The following is a 21,715-nucleotide window of genomic DNA, read 5'->3' as shown; positions in this document are numbered from 1 at the left end:
CGGGGGCGGGGGGTGAGCCGGGGCGACCCCTTCCCAACTGCGCCCCGTGGAGGGGTCCCGGCTGCCGCGCAGGGCGGGCGCCGCAGCTCCTCGGGGCGCTCTGGAGGCCTCGTACGTGTAAGAAGGCGGCCGGGAGCCCGTCCGGGACGTGAGCCCCGGTGTGCCGGCCCGTGTTTGGGTCTCTTCGCGCCGCTCTGGTTTGGCGCGGCCCGTACGAGCTGCAAGAGCTTTTCCTGCCCGGGGCGGCTGCCTGTCCTCCGCGGTGTCCCCGGGTTTGGCGTAACGCTAACAGTCCCTTTGACGCTTCGTTTCATGTTGCACGCAGCCGTGGGATCCACAGGAATGTGCTCTTCTAACCCGTGGGGGAATAACGCGTGTGGGCTCAGGTATCTCTTTTATCTGTTAAACGAGTGCACCTTGCCGGTTTGCCTGGCTTTGTGCAAGAAATAAAAGTTATTAACGAAATCGTAGGGTTTTAGTTTCTCATAGTAATCTGAACTCATATAGCTGAAGTTCACATGGTTTTGGTGACTATATTGTGCTGCTTTTATGAAATTCTGAAGAATAAATCTTGATACTGGTCTTTAAGTGGTTGATTTTGGTTGGTTGTGTTTTTTTTTTTAAATGAAAAATAAAATCTTACACTTTGATACTTTGCTTTCTTTCTTGCTTAGGTTAAAATAAATAAATAAATAAAGTTATCTTTATGAAACTGATCCTCCGTCAAGTGTAACTTTTGATGTATGGTCTCTAAAGCCCCCCACTATGCCAGCAGCTACCGTAGACCACAGCCAAAGAATCTGTGAAGTTTGGGCTTGTAACTTGGATGAAGAGATGAAGAAAATTCGTCAAGTTATACGGAAGTATAACTATGTTGCTATGGTAAGTGGCCACTTGATGTTTATCTTGCAACAAACACAGTGACTTAATTTGATGTCAGTAAATTAAAGCTCTAAACTTGTTAATCCGTTTTCATTGAAAGAATAATGGATTCTTAATGTTGAATTAACACTGTATGAACATTAGGTTCCTAATCTATGACTTTTTTATAAGCTGAATTTGCATACAGTACTCTTTAGCTCTGAAACTGTTAGGTGCTTGAAATATGTTTTATTAAAAATTAGCAATGTAAGTTTTTGTGGGTGTCTTCTGTTGAAGTTTTCATTTTGTTCTTGCAGGATACAGAATTTCCAGGAGTAGTTGCAAGGCCTATTGGAGAATTTAGAAGCAACGCAGACTATCAGTACCAGTTATTACGCTGCAACGTAGACTTGCTAAAAATAATTCAACTAGGACTGACATTCATGAATGAGCAAGGAGAATACCCTCCAGGAACATCAACTTGGCAGTTTAATTTTAAATTTAATTTAACGTAAGTGTTAAACGTCCGTGCTGTTGAATGTTCCTAACTTACTGAAGAAGTATTACAGATTGTGAAAGCTACAGCAACTCTTTTTACCTGTGTAATTGGAGTTCCGTAGGTGCTCTATGTGAGGAAAACTTTTGTCAGCCAAACACGTGTGTTTTTCCCTCATTTTGGTGCAGTCTGACTTACCATTGGTAATTTGGTCAGAAATGCTAAGCAGTTTCAAAAAAAGGCATTTATACTTAGTGCAAGAGTTAGCTCTGCATTTTCATGTTTAGTACTTCAGAATGCTTTTTACCTTAAGTTTAATTCTTACTAGTTGTTGTAGAAGTCACATGTTGTTTCTCTTACATTTTTAAATGGAAAATACCAATACGTGAAGGAAAAACATGTAAAGTTACCAAAATAGCTAAAAAAGAAGTACGGCAAATATTATCAGCAAGTTCTAAAGCAAGTGTGCCTTTTAAAAGACTTGCAAGTTCTAGATAACATTCTAGGTAGAATACTGTTAACTTTTCAGTACTGCAGCAGCTTTTCTTGTGTTTTCAAAGCAACTTATTCTATTGAGCTACTGTATTTTAATTTTCTTCTGTAATATGTTGAAAGGGATTATTGATTTTGCAGCGTAAGTCCTGTGGAGAATTTTGTTTTGGATTATTTTGTGTAGAGTGTTAGTTAAAAAGCAAGCTGATTTTTATTACCTGTTGGAATAGTATTGTGAACTTTATTTCACAATGTGATTTTTATCAGTGGTAAACCTTTAAGTATAAATCTGATTTTTCCAGTGGGATGAGACACTTCTGTAGAGTCTTACTTGTATCTTTAGCAGATAGTTGACAGGGTTAGTAGTATCTTGAATTTTTTCCTGAAGTAAATGTAGTTGGTCTGATAGGTTTTTGTATGGCCTGAGGTCAGTATCAGTGCAAACACTTCTCAAATGTAAATAAAGCGTGTTGAAGGCTTGGGGTTTTTTTGGCAGTTGTGTTGCAAGCTGATCACTGGACAGTTTGATATGCATGAGTTAAAACTGCAGCCTGCAAAGGAGGTTTAGAGAATAGACCTTTTTTCTGCAGATAAAAAGATTTGTTTTCAAAGTAATGAGGGTTCTTAGAAAGAAAAAACAAAACAAAACCAACCTGCTGCTGCTGTCTCTCATGGTCTTTCTGCTTTTCTAAACAAGCAGTGCTGCGGCTTGTCACAAATCAGCTTGGTCTGAGGAATGACATGGTATTTTTAGTTTTGTTTGAAGCACCTCTTGAAAGAAAAGGAAGTGCAGATTTGCTGTTTTGGTATTCCTAGACTTGGCCATATAAATGCTGGATGGAAGTTATCCATTGTCTTAATGCTGCTAAGTATGGGAGAAGGAAGAGGAATGAATTGATAACTTCCAACCTGTAATGTGGGAAGAAGAGCCTCTGTTATGTTTTACTTACTTTCTGAGCTTTAAAAGTCTACTTAATGTCAAGCAACTAAAAACAAAAGTAGTTTTCCATCCATTTGTGCCAGATGCTGCATAGATAAGACAGCTTGGTAAGGCAGCACCTAGCTAACTTGTTAACTCATTCACTGAGGGGATTTTATAGAAAAAGGCAAGCTAGGTACATGCTGTGTGAAACATGAATCAATTATTTTTGTCTGTTTCTAGACTTCCTTTTGGGAAGTGGCTCTGGGCCAGGTGTTCTACTCCTAAAGCAAAACAGCTGTTGGCTGTTACTAGAAGGTGATTTTTTGTGTGTGTGGTTCCAGTCAGGTCTTGTTATAGTGTGCTTTTTAGAGCAGAAATGCTTCTGTAAACTAACTGTCCACCTGATTAGTGCAGAGCAATAGACTAGAATTAAAACTTCTTTTTGTAAAATAGACATGTTTGTTATGGATGGATTCTTTAATGTATTATGGAGATGGACACTTGTTGGGAAGCTGATGCCCTAAAGCTGGAGAACTAATGAGCAGCTGTGTGGGAGGGAGGAAAAAAGATACAACACATCTTGAGAATGTATCTCTGCGTTTTGATGAATGATGACTTGCTATTAGAATAAGGAATATAATTCTACAATAGAAACTAAGAGTTAAGTTTGATATATTGTCTTCTCTGTTTTATTTTGTGTTTCGTTTAAATTGTTTGGTTTTTTTTTTAAATTAAAAATGAAAACTAGAGACTGAAGAGGCTTTATAGGCTAGTATGTTGTGGATAGTGGTACAGGGATAAGAGGGGATCAAACAAGGCATGGAGGAATTTTTTTTCATCCTGTTAATTAGGTCCAAAATATGGCTGTTGAAGTTGGGTGTTAGAAAGAAAACTTTAGGCTACCTGAATTTTAAGAATTGACTGGATGGAGGAAGTACTCAATTTCCAGTTGTAGTGAGAAGGAAGTTTTGATGAGCATGTGTCTAAACATTTATGTAAGCTGAAATTGCAAGAAATGTGTGGGAAATAGTGTCCACAGAACTAATACAGCACTGGGATCTGGAGTGTGCTGTTCTTAGTTCTACAATGTAACATGTTAGTGCCTCAACTCTTAATATTCAATTTCTCACAGTTCAAATAATGGATCTTGCTCAGTAAAATATCTGTATTCATACATTCACTTTCCTGGATAGATTTGCAGAAGGGGAGTTCTAGGTAACTGTAAGAGGAGCAGGAACTTCTATTTTTTATGAAGGAGGCGAGACTGGAGGTACCGGGGATGGTGAAACACTAGTGAAGGTTAACAAAAGCTATGAAAAATAGTTGGTTTTGTAATTAACACAGAACAAAGTCAAATTGCTCCTGCTCTATACTAATGAAGTCTGTGGAATGAACAATAAAAAATAAATGTTACCAGGTTTATAATCACTGAGGTTTGTACATTTTGAAAATTTACTTTTCTTCTGTCTCTTTTCAGAGAAGATATGTATGCCCAGGACTCTATTGAACTGTTGACAACATCTGGTATCCAGTTTAAGAAGCATGAGGAAGAGGGAATTGAGACTCAGTACTTTGCAGAACTGCTTATGACATCAGGAGTGGTACTGTGTGAAGGAGTCAAGTGGCTTTCCTTTCATAGGTAAATTCTGCATGTTAAGTATTTGAGCTTTCAGTATTGATTATTGCATTCTAGAGCTTGGATTTAACATCTTTTGTGTTAAGTGGAATACATCCAATAGTGAATATAGCACACATCTTGGATGGTAAGACTTAGAAAACTATTTCTGCTGTAACACCTGTAGCACAGAATCACAAGATGGTAGAAGTTGGAAGGGGACCTCTGGAGATGAGCACCATTTTGTATTAGAAGAATTGAGCCTACAGGGTGGTACTGGTGTTTCATTTTTGGTGTTTACACTTGTGATAGTTTAACTTAGCTGGCAGCCAAACAAGACAAAGCCACTCACAGCCTCCCCCCACCCAGGGAATCGGGGAGAGAATTGGAGGGGTAAAGGTGAGGAAACTTGTAGGTTGAGATAAGAACAATTTAATAATTAGAGTAAAAATAAAATTAAAATAATAAGAGTAATAATGATAACAACTCTGTGTGTGTGTGTATATATAGATATATATATGTGTGTGTGTGTGATGCACAGTACAGTTGCTCACTACCCACTGATAACGATCCCAGAGGAGTGAAAAGGAACCCCGAAACCAAAATTGCAATCCCGGAAAAATGAACCTGAGCAATCCCCGAGAGAATCCCCCCCTTTCCGGTCAGCCCCGGCTAACATGCTAAACATGATGTAATGTGGCATGGAATATCTCACTGATGTATCCAACTGTCAATTCTGGGTTTCACTAACTACTACGCTTTTCTTCTCCACTCCCCCATTCCAGTCCTCTCTTCTTGGAAACTGCCCAAGCCCAGTGTCCTTGTAGTTATCAACATTGTTCTCATAACAATCCTCACTGAAACCCAAACACAGGGCTTTCTAGCTACTAAGAAGAAGATTATCCCTATCCTAGCAAAAACCAGGACAACACTGTAACCAGAAAACTGTAAAACATGGAACTCGTAAGCCAGCAGGTGGCATTGTATCTCTCAATATCACACATGTGTGTAATGGTAGTAACAGTGATGAAGGCAAACTATTCCTAAGCAATTCTTGAGCAAGTATTGTTTGTCTCATGGGAGAGACCACAGAATTATCAATGAAGAGTTTTATAAAACACTTCTAAATTTGTTTTAAATCTTCTGGTAGTCTGGGTAGCTGAATATTGCTCAGCTTGGAAGGAGAGCCCTGATAAGCCTTAATTCTAGCTGCAGTAATGAATATATTTTACTACTTATTCCATCACTGGAACTCATCTTCCAAGTAGGAATAGAAATGTGAATGCTAAATCTCTGTGACTGTGTCAAGATACAAAAGATCTTCAGGTGTTTTTAAGATTCAATACTAAAACTTAAGCAATAGTCATTGTGTAGTCAACTATGTGCTAAGGATAATTTGCACTTTTTGCAAGCAACAGTGGCTTTTAAAGGCTGATTGCTATGTAATGTGCTCAAGTTGACATCTGTTGCTGGCTGCTGAGCAAGTCAACAAAGGTAGAGCAGATGTTTTAGTTGAGACTAGTAGTTTCCTTTCAGCCTTATTCTTGTTTATCACGCATGCTACGTTGGTGCGTGATGATAATGTAGATCACAAAATTAGGAAAAAACCTAAATTCTTCATCTTTAAGTATTAAATCTTGGAGGGGAGGTTGAAGGAGGGAAAGTCACATGGAATTAAAAAAGTATTTATGTCATTAACCAACTGAAAAATAACGATTGCTTCAGCAAGGAGTGTAAACCAGTAGTATAAAGGTGCATATAATAGCCTGTTGCAGAATTCATTGTTTTGACTTGCTTTGTAGAAAGCAAACATTGGACTGACTTTCCAAAAAGGGAGTGGGGCAGGGGGAGGAGACAGTTAACAACAAAGGGAGGATCCTCTTTGAGTAGCTTGTCACCTATCTGCCTACATCTTCCACTTGCAGCTGTCTTGATTCGCAATATGACTCCAAAATAATCTTACTCTTGCTGCTACTAGGGTGGCATCTTGGGGAAAATACTGGAACAAGAATGCTGTGTCAAAATAACTACAAAGGCTAAATTAGTGAATTCGAGTTTTTTTTCAGCTTCTTAAACCCATTATTATGGGCTCTTACGTGCATGTTTGTGATTTACACTTGGCTACAGTAAAATAACTTGGATGGTTCAGGAGAAGGGGAAGGAAGGCGTGTGATGCGTGTAACTGGTACATCAACAGACACTGCCAAGTAGAAGCAGCTACAGCTACAAAATGGTGTTTTTCCAATATTGCCTAACAACTTTAAGGGCCCAGTGTAAGCTATCCTAGCAAAAGAACACCTGAGCAATTTCTACACTAGGAATTCTTTTTAGAGCATAATTATGTTGATTGTCTGATTCCTGACTAATATATTGGTCAAAGTGTAGTGAAAACTGTGCAATAATGCCATTTTTACTAGTGCAGCTTCTGAAGGGTTTTTGGAAAGCTAAATTAAAGTCCAGTTTCGTCTGTGCTAAAATTAGTTTTTGTTGTGGACCTGAGTGAAAATGTTTTTAGAAGTCTTCTCAAGACAGCTATTCAAGAAATGCTTGTCAAATACTGATTATCCAGAACTCTTCTTGAAGTCAGAGAGTGTTTAAAGGGTTTAGTTCTTGACAGAGCATGTTGATAATATCTTGAACACAAAACCCTAGAGTAGTGGGTTAAGTTCTGAGGAATCTCAGTTTGCACAGAGCTATAAATGAGCATGGGCCACATAAAATGTGCCACGAAGAATAGTGAACAGCTGTTTCCGAATGTATCTTGGATTTATTGTGATTATGTTCTATCAGTGGAAACTTAAACAGTGGGACAGCTCAGTTGAGTATTTGTTTTTGTGTAAGCTCTCCACGCAGTAGTTCTTTGACTACTGAAAACGCTGTGCTTGATAGTTGCTGACTGTGCTGTTACTTCTGTTTCCTTAAACTGCTTTGATTACTAATAACCCTCCAAATTTTTAAGTCTCTTGGGAAGGGGGCAGAGGGGAATTACTCCTTTCTCAGAGTGGGAGGTTATGTTTTGGTTTTGTTTCATTTCCCGGTCTGACTTCCTTGAATTCTTACGTAGTTTATTTCTAAACTCTTAGCTTCTTAAATAGTTTTCTTTGTGTGCTTTTTATGTCTGCATTTGATGTGGCTGCTTTGGCATCCTGACCTGTTGGCAAATCTGTGTGGACCTGCAGTTCTGCCAGGCATGAGTGAAGAAACATTTGCACTGTCACGGATTCTTGTATACTGCAACTTCATAAGTGACTCCATCAAGTCTTCTGTGTGTATTAAAATGTATTTGAGTCAATGAGAGAGGAGGAGGAAGCCCTGAATTTCTGATTCTTGTTTCAGTCAAGAGAGCTGTGAGTGCTTGGCGGTCTGAAGTTGTAAAACAGAGCACCTCAAACACTGTTTTTGTGGATGTTCAACTGACTGATCTGCTGAAGCTTTGAGAGTGTCCACCTGTTTGCAACCTCCTCAGCCTGCCTTCAGAGGCTCTGTGCAAACATGCCTCTTAACACAGATGTTTTTGGGAAGCTGTAAAGTTCCAAGCTATTGTATTTCAATAATCATTTGTGTCTAATTGATTTTAGTAAAATTCAATCCATTGGCTCATTTCTGTTAGCCAGTTATAAAATGGAGTAAAGCTTTCTCAGCTCTGTCACGTTTTGATTTATTTCATAGACTGTTTGTGCTTGAGTAGAATTAATTGTTATATGGCTATCATAATTCTTTCTGGATAGTAAGAGAAAGAAATACAGGCATTTTTGACCTTTTCTGTGGTCTTGTTGCCTACAGCTGTCCATGTTCAGTGAAAAAAAAAAAAAAAAAGTGGTTGTAAGAGCGCTTATGTTGCTGTGTAGCTCCAGGGATTGTGGCTAGATGTACTAGGTAACTCTAGGTCATTATATTAGAAATGGTGAAAGCTTTTGAAAGAAAGGAAGCCTGTCTGCTTCAGGGTATAAACCAACAACTAATTGCCTGTTAGAGGATTAAAAGAAAACTTCTTTAATGAGCAAGTAATAACATAATTGCTCACTGTGGACTTTCTTACCCTTCTGTTAGCATTCAGCAGTGGCCACTCAAAATTTTTTGAACTAGACATATCTTAATCTTGCATTGGAGTGATGGTTCTTAATATCTGTGTAAGCTTGGATGACTGGAGCATTTTACCCCCAAAAAGTATATGAAAAAGGTTATGTAAATGCCTTGATACTGCATTGTGATTAGTGAAGTGTGGTTTGTGGTCATTGTTAGGAGCACAATGGGACTGTGTAAGCAGCTGGAACTTAAGGAATGTGAGACATCATTTGGTTGAGCTGACTAAAACTAACTCGTGCTTGGGATCCAAGAACAGATATCTGACTGAATGCTGTCATGCAGTGGAAGGGTAATCATGCCTGTTAAATCCACTCTTCAGATATCCTGTTCCCTTTTTCTGCATGAGGATGCTAGAATGAAAGAATCTGCCACAATCTCGGGGGAGTGGGGGGCGGGTGGACACAGAAAATATATATATATAGAAAATCCTTCATTGAAATTACAGATTTTTGATAGTCTGCTCCCTCTCAAAATGAATAGTAAATGAATATTGACTTTTCTTTTCTTACAGTACTTCCTTCTTAATAGAAATTGGAAGTGTTTGAGTGCCTCTGTTTTCTAGTAATTCAGTCATGTACATAATTTTTTTAAGAGGAGGGAAGTAAAAAACTTTTTTTAAGAAGAGGAGGACAGATACAATTTTCTTCACTTAAAAAGTTCTAATATGAATGTTACATTTGAGCCACAGGGATGACAGATGTCAGGAATTCAGTAAATTAATAAGCTCTCTAATCTCTCGAGGAGTAAATCTCCTTAATCCTGAATAGTCTTTTTTGCATCTTTCTGAACAGACTTTTTTGCTAATGTGACTTTTTTCTTTTTCTATAGAGAACTTTATGCTGACATAAGCTTCCCTACCACTTTTTTTTTTTTTTTTTGCTCCTCATAGGCAATCTAATAAAATTTAAGCTTCCAAGCTACTGTTTTGTCAAGTATATTACATGGTTTTACTTTGTAAGACTCAGCTGAAATCCTTCTTTATCTTTGGCTCCTTTGCTCCCTGCCCAGTGGCTGCTGCTGTGGAGATTGGAGTGCTGCCAGCACAGCTTCAAAGCACCAGAGGCAGCACAGGATTCATCCAACATTAAATTCCTATGTAGAGCACTGGAAACCCCCATGGCAGAGCTGCAATAGTCCTTAACTTTTGTATATCTTGTATTAATGGACTTACAGCAAACAACTCATTCATTCCCAGTATGTTCAAGATTTTCTACCCTCTCTAGAAGTTAATGAGATAAAGATGATATAGAGAATCCTGTTCTATATATAAAAGGTACAAAAAGCAATCCTCTTCATGTTGAGTATGCAAGCTAAAGCCTTGAGCCTGCATCAGAAGTCGCCAGTCTTTGTGGGTGATAAATATCTGCAGGATCAGAGTGCAAATCAGTACTCTTAACTGGTTTGTCTTCTGTATTGCACATCTCACAGTTAAAGATCTTGGTCAAGATTTACGGAGTTGCAAAATTCTTGGTTTGGAGTATGAGCCTCTTGTAACTGCGAACGAAGATGAAGTCTTAAACTGGGAATTTGGAGTCTGTGGTGGCCACATGTTCACTTGAATTGCTATACATTTGGGTCCTTTAAGTAGTAAAACTGGTGCAGCCCTTAGTAGAGGCAGCCTTGCTGTGTGTTTTCATCTTCTTTGTTAGTACAGACATTTTAAAAATTGCACGTCAGTGAAATCTAGGAACTGATTTTGTTCAATGCAAACCTAATAACAAGGGTAAAGTATCAGTCTCCCATCTAGTTCAGTGTATATGTGCATGAGCAATCCTGCAAGTACAAGGGATCAAAATTGATCAGATCATGAGTAAATAATCTGGTTTATAATCTCTGCTTTCCTAGGGAAAGGGATAACTAGTCATCACTGCTTTTTGTTGTGGTGTTCAGTCCTGCTTAGTACCCGACATCTGTCTTCCTTTAAACCCTGTTTCCTCTCATAACCCTTTGTGAAAGTCCATTATTTCTCCTTTTACTTCCACACCTCATTCCCGTGTCTTCTTTCTTCAGTCAAGCTACTGATATACAAAGGCTTAAACCATAAGCCTTTAAATTAGAGTTAACTTTTGAGTGAACTTCCCAACCTGTGCCAGAGAAACATGAAATATCACTGTGAGATTCTTTCCCCAATCTATGTCATATCAGCATGAAATAGACAGTGAGACTTTTCCTCCTACAAATCAAAGCGAGGTGCTGTATATCAAAATAGTAACTTCTCAGACATATCTCAGATCCTGGTCAAATCCAGGATGTGCCTGTGTGAAGTGAAACTTACCCACCAGATGTTACTGTGCCTTTCTGTCTGTGTAATTTGTTTGTTAGATTGTATAACAGCAGGACCCTCTCACAGCAAAGATGGAGACCTCACCTACAAGTGGACACACTCCATAGGACTTCCCGATTGCCAGGGAAAGGCTCTCCAAATCTTTCGCTGTGACAGGGGCTCCTCAGCTGATACATGGGATCTGGATGATGATGAGTATTTTGGCAATAGGTGATTAATCTTTCTTAATCACTATGCTTTCTCCTGTGTAGTAATGATTAGGTGCATTACCCTGTTTAACTCTGTGCCTTTCTGCTTCTTCCTTTTTTTCTTTTCTTCCCCTGTTTTAAACTAGAGCAAAATAAGTTTGTTTTTGGTGTTAATTTGGTATCTGTGTCCTTTTTGCTAACCCTGTCAATTGGCAAAGTAGCTACTGAGAAGGAAGTCTTCCCAAACTCTTCACTATGCACTCACTGTATATAATACCTCAATTTCTTCTACTTATGCTGTACTGCTGAGTTATCTTGCTGCCTCCTGCTGACTTACATATGCACGCAAAAAATTTTCCAACTTCATCTGTCCTTGTCTCCAAAAGGGGTAATAGTCTACAAAATACTATTTTTTTTCAGTTGCCTGTGTGCTGATATAATTGGGAAAGTTGAAAGACAATCTGCTACTCTTCTTTGCTGGGGGTGAAACTCACCTCTAGGCATAAACATTTGTTGTCTCTGGAAACTCACGAATCCTTTGGATTTCAAGAACTGTAGGAGTGTGTCTGTCTCATTCAGTTTGTAGTGAGAAACTCCAATCTGTGTGAAAGGAATCAGCTAGGAGTGTTTCTGTTTTAAGTTCTTGTTATCACATGAAGCCCCAGCAGCACTACCTTCTTTCGGGATTTGGAGAAGCTACTCTGGGCAGATCTTTTTTTGGCTTCTTTGCTTGGCCTCATTGAGACTTGAGATGTTTCCCTTCAAAGCTGCTATGGGGCCATTTGCATTGAGGCTTAGTTTTTTGTAAGAGTCTTAATTGCACTGAAACTAAACAAAATGTCCTGTTGATGTGTAATAAAGTCTTGATGTTGGAAATGAGAAGGATACTTCTAAATTATTTGCTTAAATTGTTTTTGTTGTGAATTTGCAGTGGATATGACTTTGGCTATCTAATCAAAATCCTGACAAACTCTAATTTACCTGAAGAAGAGCTGGACTTCTTTGAGATACTGCGATTGTTTTTCCCTGTCATCTATGATGTAAAATATCTCATGAAGAGTTGCAAAAATCTGAAGGTAAGTAATCTGTCAATGGCTCAGAACAAATGTTGGTTCTGGTGAGAGAGTGCTTTCTGCTAAAAAATAGTTATTTTCTGTATTTTTATTTTCTGGTTTTGCTCTGATAATAACCATTAAACAGCCTTGTTGTCTCAGACTTCTTATATTTAATATTAAAGGCTATTGATAGAGGCAGGCAGGAGCACACATTGATTTTTATAGCTGCTTGCCAGTTAAAAATAGCACATTGATACTGTATTTACAGTGCCCAGTTTTTGTTGACAGATGATAAATCCGTGTTTGGAATTGATCCTTCACGTCTTGAGCCATAAGAATTGATGGGTTTCGTATACTCTTATTTCCTCATTGTGCAGTCCACTAAAGGACTGCAGTCGTCTTGGCAAAGGTAATTGCGACGATGATGCTGTGGAAGTGTCTTGGGAAGAGGAATGGAGTGAAGACTGTTTCAGCAGGCCCTATAAGGAAAGATAAACAGCAGCCTATGTTCAGGGACAACATGTGACTTCTAGAAAAAAATGCAGTACTAGAAACTCATCTGTCATGTCAGGCCAGCGGGGTTACTAATTGGCTTACTCTCTCAGGCATAAAATTTGGATACTTTATTGGACTGGAGAATGAATGGAAACTGGAACTAAGTATCCGAAGGGGAAGACGGCAAGTGAAAGAAAGATGCTACACGGATTTTTAACACCTTGACTTGCCAAAGAACTTTTAAGAGTCTGGACTGCTGCTGGAATGAGGTGCATCACTCATCTGAGGCAATTGATGACTTGATGCTTTTATGGAAAGTAACTCGATTCTCTAGGCTTTCTTAAGGAGAACCTGCAGGAAAAAGAGAACACTGGCTGTAATACAACCAAGTCCTGACTAAGGAATGGCTTTGCACTTCGTCGTGCCCAACTAGTGATCTGTGTGGGGTTTATAGTCCTCTGTTTCTTTCTGAGATAAATAGGGTGTGTCACTTTTTAGTAGTAGTCTGCTTGTGTGGGGCAATAAGGTGTGTAAATCCTTCTGTTGATGAAATTAATGTTGAAAATGGAGACCTGCATTATTTAGAGACTAACACTGGAAGACAAGAAAAACCTTCACAAGTCTTATTTCAGCAAACCTTAAGAACAAGGGTGAGGTTTTTTTCAGAGCTGTAGGTCAGCTTTTCTGCAGTAAATCTTGTTCCTGTCACCTACCCTGCAGACTGGTAATGACAGGAGGGGAAGGGATGTGAACTACTCTGCCCCTCCAGATTTACCAGCGATTAAGTGATGGTGGACTTGTACTGTACTGAGAGCAGCTGTCTGAAACAAGTTTCTGAACATTCAGTGTTGTGGCTCTGAAAATGCATTCACTGTCTCCTAATGTCTGTCACTTTCAATATGTATTAAATTGCAGTGAATTGAACTGCTGTGCAGTTGTCCTTTATTGACTTGTCTTTTTCAAATGAAAGTCACTGACTTGCTGTAGGTCTCCCACTCCCTGCACCTACACATCCAAAAGAGAATTTTTGGTGTTGAGAAGAGAAATATGCTGGAGGGTTGGGAAGTTGTTTGCTGCTCTTTACGGAATTGAGTAGTCTGTGAATTTACAGTATGTTACACTTATGTCCATTTGAGTTAGAGAACTTTACTGGCATGCAGATTGGGAGTTAACTTGAGATATCAATGTAGTATAGGTTAAATTCTTGTTTTCTGAAAGTCTTTCTATGTAGACAATTGCAAGCATTTTCATAGTAACAGCAACTCTTAAGTAATGTAGATTTATAGACCGTGTTGGAAACTTGCTTTTAATATGGGGGACTTTACAGAACAATGAACTCTGGTACCAGTGGCGTGAAACTTGGGAGTTGGAACTGGTTTTCCTGTTGACTGTGGTTGTGTGATTATGCAAATTGTTCTGTGGCCTCTTTCTTGAAAGGCTAATACTCTAAAAATTTGGACAGAATTTGTTCTTCTCTTCCAAGAGTGAAATATTCTTATCTGGAGTGAAAAAGTATTTCTTGAAAGAGAGTCTCAGTAGCCTCTTAATTTTCAGAGACAACCAGGTTTTTCATTCTGTAGTTACTGCAGTTACTGACCAAGAAGTTCCACACAGAAGTAGTGTGTGTGATCTATTTACAAATAGATATATACCATTAAAAGCACTGTTTTCAAAGCATTCTTCTGTAGGCTGCTGTTACTGTAATTTTTGAATTACTATGTATACATTCCAGATCTTGCAGCTGCTGTGTAAATATTACTGATTTTTATTCTTCAGTATTTTTTCATCAAAGTTATTTGAAGCTAGAGTAGATAATCTTACAGGGAGCAGAACCTGATGATGAGGCACTGGTGATTTGCAGCTTGAGGAAGTAGAGGGTTTAGGAGCAGAAAATGGTGTGGGCTTAACTGCTGTTAACAGCTCGTTATTGAAGTTAGAAAGCAGAGAACGTGCTTGTCTGAAATGCACTTTTTTCCCCTGCCCACCAACCCTCAGCCTGTTTTTGAGAGTGCAAGTTAGATAATTGAGCAGGTTTGCAACGTTCAAACCTGGTATCCAAGCACGTGAAGAAAACCAGCTAGCTTCAGTGCTTCACAGTACGGTGTATAGACTTACTCTTATCTTAAACTTCTGTAAACTATATTGCTCCTGCTCAAGCTTGAATAAAACTAGCCAAACCAGGACCGGGTTCTCCTGTTGGTTAGTAGTATTCCTTGGGAATGTTATTGCTGAAGCTTCCATCTTTTTAAACAAAACAAAAACCTGGACCCTAACCTGAGTTAGGATTTTTCATAACGTTTGATCTGATTTTCAGGTTAGACTCTGTATTTTTTATTGCTCTGTGAGTTTTAACTTTGACTGTTATGCTTCTGCATCTTGTTGCTTCCCTTCCTGTACCTGAAGCAGGCTGAGTGTGAAGAAGGTGAACTCAGATACTAGGCAATCTTTCGTTAAAAGCATTGCTTCTGTGCAAAATTTTTACCTTGCAAAGCTTGTGGTAGTGCTAAGGATTTTCTTTGTTTTTTTGATCTTTATAGACCTTAAAGAATGTGCATGTGCTTTAGTCTATTTCCAGTAGCTTTATGGCTTAATGATTAAAAAAAAATTGCTGTACAAAATTATGTGCTCATCTGTGTAAAACCAAACCAACTTTTCTGATGAGTTTGCTTCCACACCTAGCGGTTATTACCATTTTGGGGGGCACTAAAAAGAGGATTTTTTTTAGTCACTCTGCAGTTAGGGGGTTAGTTTTTCATGAAAATCAGCTTAAAAACCAAAGCAGCTTTACCTTTAAAAGCAGATAGATTTCACCTTTGGAGTGATGCCTATAGCTTCAGGGTCTGTCCTTTTAAACTTTGTATCAACATTCAAAGCAGACAATTTCTGTTTTAAATTGTTCCCTCTTTGTATGTGATACGTTTTTAAGCAGCAGGTTTCATTACACATGTGATTATAGGAAAAGCTCACTATACCATTGGATTCTAGTATCTTGGAAAACTACTTGCAAGAGGATGGATTTTTTTAAATGTTTTTTTTCCCTGTCCTCTTATGGCAGCTAATGAAACAGACATAAAAGAGGGATAGAATGTCTTGCAGAGATGGAGTGGGCACTTTCTTCCTTTTTTTGACTTTACCACCTGGTTTCTAAATGCCAGCTGTATAACATTTTCCTGGACCCCCTGTAGTGTTCTAGATACTTAAGGATACTCTCAGTTTTTGAAAATGAAGGGAAGTGGAAAAACCCTCAACTTAATTGTTGAAAGGTAAGTGAAAAGAAAAAGGTCTGGTTCAAAGGAAGCCTAGACATTTTAACACAGGAGGCGTAGGGACACCTCATTTGTAAACACTTGAATTCTTCTGTTTGTAGAATGTTTTTACCTTTTAAACTTTCATTCAAATAGCAGGAGTACAGGAACACCTGGCTTTGTTCTTCAGCATTGCCAGTCCTTTCACCATCTTGAAGGAATTGTTTTGTTAAGTAATGACATCTGTTTACTGGAGAAGCTGGAACTTGAAGGACCAGTAGTTTTATTGGTCAGAGATACGGCTTTGTTTAATCAGTACTGACACAGAATTCTAATGCTGCTACTGATAATGAAAGTTTGATTCTCCAGGTGTTTATCTAGTATAATTTCAGCTACTGTGCCAATGTTAAAATATACTTGAGGTTGTATGACTTATGTAACAGATTTTCACAAATATAGCTATTCAGTTTTCTGATATTTTTTTTTTCAGCAGTTAACAAAAACGCTTTCTTTTTCAGGGTGGATTACAAGAAGTGGCTGAACAGTTAGAGCTGGAAAGGATAGGACCACAACATCAGGCCGGATCTGATTCTTTACTCACAGGAATGGCCTTTTTCAAAATGAGAGAAGTAGGTGGATGTATTGGTTTTATCTCCATGATAGTAACGTGCTGTGATAGTCAGATGGAATTGCTGGTTCTCATAAGTCTGCCATATTTTAAGGAGGTCTCTGGCTTCAGGGGTCACTCCTTTCTTGACAAAAATAAGACCACCTGTATTTTCCCCAGAGTAAGTGTGAAGCAGCCCTACTGATTCCCTGCTTAGCTGCTATGAGTATTGCTTCCTGTTTCCAGCCTGTACCTGGCTTTTGGATTTTTTTGGGGGGTTTGTTTTGGGGTTTTTTTCCTTCCCTGTTTTGCAGGGTACCTTTTTTTAGGTGGCTGCTACTGTGAGTTTTGAGCTGCTGGAGGCAGACTCCTTTGTGGGTGATTGTACTCATATCGATTTCTTTGGAGCTTCTGCTCAGTGTAATACCCAGCTGGTGTGCACTGCTGCATGTGACAGGCCCAGGGGGTGAAAGAGTATATGGACTAGTCACTTCTAGCTAAACTTGCAGGCTACAGGTATATTAAATAATAACTTTCAGGCTGCTGTGGAGAATGTCTGTGCATTTGTTACTTACCTTTGAGTAAAGCACAGATTAACTCGGGTTCTAAAAGATTATACATTGGTCAATGAATAAAAGGTTTGCAGCAAGGGAAATCAGGTCTGACAAGCTTCACTTATCCTTGCTGCTTTTCTGCATGCAGTGGGAAGATATTAGGATATTTTATGTTAGCAGAACAAACAGATGTTGAAGGGGCCCCTTCTGGAAAGCAGTAGCACTGGCCAAATGCCAGAGCATCTGAACATGGCATTGTGCCAGCAGTTCAGTGTTACTTACCGTGTCAGAAAGGATGGCGGTAGCAAACCTCATTTTTTAATAAGGTTTAGTATTGTATGCAGAGGTGTCTACCTTCTGTAATCCAGCCTTTTGTGTAAAGGAGAAAATGACCACGAGTGTGACAAATACTGGTGAGACAGCAGGTGAAAAATAAAAGCTGTCATTTAGGCTGGTTTGCTCATCATAACGCTCTGTTCTGCCTCCACTGGAACTGTGGAGGTTGTCAAGCAGGTCATGGGCTACAAATACAATAGAGAGTATTGTGTTTCTGGTACAATCCAAGCCCAGTGCTGCTAACTGCTGTCTGCCCAGGATTGTTAAATCTCTCACTCTTGAGTTTGAAACAAAATGCAAAGCAAATAAAGGGGGAAAGGAAGTATATGATAATCATGCCCAAGATACTGACTTTTAAGTTAGTTTTCTAGAGGAAGAGGTTCAAATCCATGGTCATTTATCTAATGAGATTGTTTGTTACATGGCAAAATAGCTTCATGTTTACTAAAAGCTGTTATTGGGAGAAGTTGAAATCTTTGAGGTTTTTTAGTGCAAAGCATTTGCTTAATTAAGCCAGCAAAGATGGAATTTTTTTTTTTCCACTATTTTTAGAGTTTCTTTGCAAATACAGCATTTCTAAATAAGAACACAGTAGCCAGCAGACAAAAATATATTTAATGTGCATTTTTAAAGACTTTTCAGTAGAGTTCATTGTTTAACAATGTATTTCTGAGTTAAAAACCTTCATTTTACAATACTTTTAGAGGTACAAAATTAATAAATGTGGTACTGCTGTGTTACTAACTGTTGTAAAGGAGTTGCAAATTGCTGTAATTTTGAGTCCCAGCCAAAAAAGTTACTGATCATCTTCCTCTCATCAGAAATACTTAAATTCTGATAACACAGCAGGTGAGCTGTTGTTTTGGGGTTTTTCTACCTGTTTATTTCTTTAAGAACTGCTGTGACTTTAAAACTTTTACTTGAGGTCTTCAGTTCCTGCATTACAGAACTTCCCAGCCAGACTGTGCTTCTAAGAGCAAAGCTTAAACAGAGAACTTCTCAACCTGTGTGGTAGATGCAGTCCTCTGCATTTAGATTGTGTATTTATTGTGTCCACCCTGCTTCTGCCTGCTTCTGCCTACCGTAGATTTCTGATGTTGATGATGACTCAACCCCTGGGATGTCCAGGGTTGCTGTGAAGTTTTATAGGGTGAAGAATTTTTGTGTATGTGTCGTCTTTTTTTCCTTTTTTTTTTAGGTTAATTTGTTTTTTTGCTTGGAAAGCTAAGTCTGAAATGGAGAATATCAGAATATCATGGGGTTTAATATCATATGTCTTCCACTGAAAGGTTCTGTTTTTAATTAAGGCTTATAAGGTATAAATGCAGTCTTAGTACAAAATTTATTTTAATTTTGCTGTTCCTTTTTAAATGAAGTCCCTTTCGTGACGAGCTAGCTGGAAATGTATCTTTCTGCATTTCTCTAAACTCTGTAATGGGTTTTGTGTTCAAACATTTTCCCCACCCCCAAGCCTTTAACAATATAAATCAGGAGGTACCTCCGTTTCAAGACAGAGTATGATGAAAACTCCCACACTGAGGAGTAGGTAGAGTGTGGGCACCAGTGATGGGTGCTGAGCATATGCCTGTTGTGAGAAACTTCGCAGAAGTCAGTTGGAGAAATACCTTTGTTGCACTTGCAGAAAAGTGAGTGATAACTAATACAAAATTATCAAAACATTGCATTTGGCCATTTCATCGGGAAGGGTGCACAGGAAGACTGATTGTATTTCTTGACAGTTTTACTTTAAAGAATCACGTCATATAGCACATTTTGGTCATGTGTTGAGATTAAGTGTGGTTTTATGTTAATTATATCATCTTTTGCACCTTAAGATTTGATATCTCTTATGAAAAAGAGAGTAACATTTTAAAGTCTTTATACCGTTCTGTTTAAACTGAGCCTTTGGCAATAATTTGTGTCTCTCTTAACCCTTTAGATGTTCTTTGAAGATCACATTGACGATGCTAAATATTGTGGCCATTTATACGGCCTTGGTTCGGGGTCATCTTATGTACAGAATGGCACAGGAAATGCATATGAAGAAGAAGCCAACAAGCAGTCATGACACGAAATGAAAGGCCATCTTTTTGATCTCCACATGCTTGTATATAGGTTTTATCTCTGGTTGAACCCCTTGGACAATAAGGCTTTTCCCTCCTTTCTCAGCACACTTTATTTTCTGCCTTTCTACGTACTAAACTTGACTGTTCCTATCACTGATTTTGATCTTGATATTGATATGTAAAATTTTCTGGGTTACATTTTGGCCTCATAATTAGCCCATTTGTAAAGAAGCATGTATAGGATCAATGTGGCAGAGTGAAGGGGAAAGCTAAATCATAATGAGTAGTCTGGTAAACTTACCTATATTGATCTTATAGGTTTTTTTGTCTCTTTCCCCTCGCCTCTCCAAATTGACTGGCACTGATTGTAACTAACTTCCCCATTCATGTCTGTTCCTTCCGTATGCAGGCGTTTTAGCTATTCAAGATTGTGGACCATCAAATTTGCACTTTAGAGAGCGAGTCTGACTCAGATCCTCTGTTTTATTTGAAGTTTTGTTTTGTTTTTTCTTTTGCCCTCAGCTAGAAAACAATCATCTGCTGAGTTCAGCAGCTTTACGCTGTATTCCCTTGGTATCTCAACCCATAGAACATGACTTATTTGCTGCATAACCTCTGTTCAAGCAAAACAAACTACTGAAATCATAGTAACTGCTGTTATTTTACTAGTGTTCAGTCATCTTCAAAGACATCCTGCACATGTCAACTGCTGGTTGGCCTGCTGCTTTAAAACCGCTCTGTGATGGGGAAAAGAAGCTTGAAAAACAGCTTTACACCCTTCAGGAAAAGAACAGCTATGACTTTAGCATTTTTGCCATTATGCTGAGAGTTGAAGGATGCTGGGATAGTAGGAGTTTTGTAATGGCACGCTTGATTAACTTCCTAGCTTTTATTCTAGTGATGTACACCTCAGATATTTTTTATGAAGTCATATTTATTACATACTTGATTTGATGATTTTTGAAAGTCAGTTTAGTTGAAGATAAAACCCAAAGATCTGAAAAAATACTATTTAATTGAATTACTGAATTAGAAGGACAATTAAATCGTGCTTTTTTGTAGTTGCTACAAAGACAGATGTTAACAGATATTTGTTGTAAAACAACAAAATATAAATAACTTATAGCTAATAAAGTTACCTGAGGAGTGTAATGCTAGTTTATTTTTGAGTGTATCTTAGCAATATATTTTAGATATATTGTTTTAAAGGACCCTGAAGTACGTTCTTTACTCTGCATAGCATGTGTACAGAGCAGTTGTGCAGGAAGGATTTTTGGTATTGAATAGCTAAATACTAGCCTGAGATGATGGAATGTGCGACACTGTGTGCCTGTGTGTGCGCCTGGATGTGTGTGCGTGTTCCACACGGAAATCAATAGCAGAAAAATCTCCAAATGTTCGCCAAATTATTCTGTTTTACCTTGTATTTAAAAAAAAAAAAAAAAAAAGAAACACCTTTTTTCATTGAGTTACTGATGATGTAACTGGGTGGTCCTTTTTAAACAACAAATGATTTGCATAACAGAGGGTATTTGTTTTTAAAGCTTTTGTAAATAAAGGCCTAAGAAATGTTTTCTTACATAACAGACTGGTGGTTTTGTTGCAAAATTTTTTCTGGAATGTATTTAGTCAGTTCAATTCTGTATCCTGTTTTGTTCAGGCATGATAATTCTCTTCCATGTGCTCATAAAATTGTCTAATTCACTGCTCACTGACTGATTCCACTTCAGAGCAGAATTCTGTTCATGTGTTTCCAATCACTTAATTCCTACTGACCTGGGTTGCAAGAGTGGTGATTACAATTCAAAACTGAGGCCTCCACATCCCATTAGTAATTTATTTTAATACCATTATGCATTAGATGATGGTGACTTGTTTTAACTTAGGTTGTCTCTGGCTTTAATAAGATAGGGACTATCTAATGAGAAAACAGCATGGATTCTTATTGTGGCATCAGTCTCTCTGTCTTTTTGCACTGGAACTGCAGGCTTACATGGAAAATTTGCATACACGTGGACTGAAGAACCCCTGAAGTTCGATGCATTTGCTTTAAAGTGTGGTTGCTTTGCCTAAAGCATACTGTTACAGCTATTTGTGGTTCACTTTTAAAGAGAATGACTCTTCAAAGAATTTTGGGTTTTTGTTTTGAAGTAACTTTTTAGTTGTGGATCAAAGCAAGTTTTAAGGGGCTTCAAAATGTGTGCCTACAGTAAAAGTTTTAATTCAGATTGGGATGCGCTTTTGAAGCAGCTGCTGAGCTTGTCACATGCTGCGTGCCTTGCTTTGCTTCCCATCGTGAACCTGTCAGAGCTTGGACTCCTTTTACAAGAACCTAAACCCAAAGGTGCACGATGGGTGTGCATCTCATGTCCCAGCTGCTAATGAGCATATGGTCTGCCAGACCAGGCTGAGT

The 21,715-nt window shown here is 38.4% G+C and overlaps 1 protein-coding gene across 1 annotated transcript; it reads left to right on the top strand.

Moving 5' to 3' along the window:
- The first annotated feature begins 670 nt into the window (after positions 1-670).
- Positions 671-20,888, top strand: CNOT7 (CCR4-NOT transcription complex subunit 7). The gene is made up of 6 exons (XM_010173142.1): positions 671-882; positions 1,179-1,372; positions 4,249-4,410; positions 11,876-12,020; positions 16,258-16,368; positions 19,176-20,888. Exons 1-6 carry the CDS (start codon positions 766-768, stop codon positions 19,302-19,304), a joined length of 858 nt encoding a protein of 285 aa, XP_010171444.1. The 5' UTR covers positions 671-765; the 3' UTR covers positions 19,305-20,888.
- Positions 20,889-21,715: the final 827 nt, after the last annotated feature.

Source organism: Antrostomus carolinensis, unplaced genomic scaffold, assembly GCF_000700745.2.
Source record: "Antrostomus carolinensis isolate BGI_N321 unplaced genomic scaffold, ASM70074v2 scaffold19488, whole genome shotgun sequence".
In the NCBI taxonomy this organism is placed as follows: domain Eukaryota; kingdom Metazoa; phylum Chordata; class Aves; order Caprimulgiformes; family Caprimulgidae; genus Antrostomus; species Antrostomus carolinensis.
Note: the sequence above shows the minus strand (reverse complement) of the source record. Positions and strands in the feature narration are given on the sequence as shown.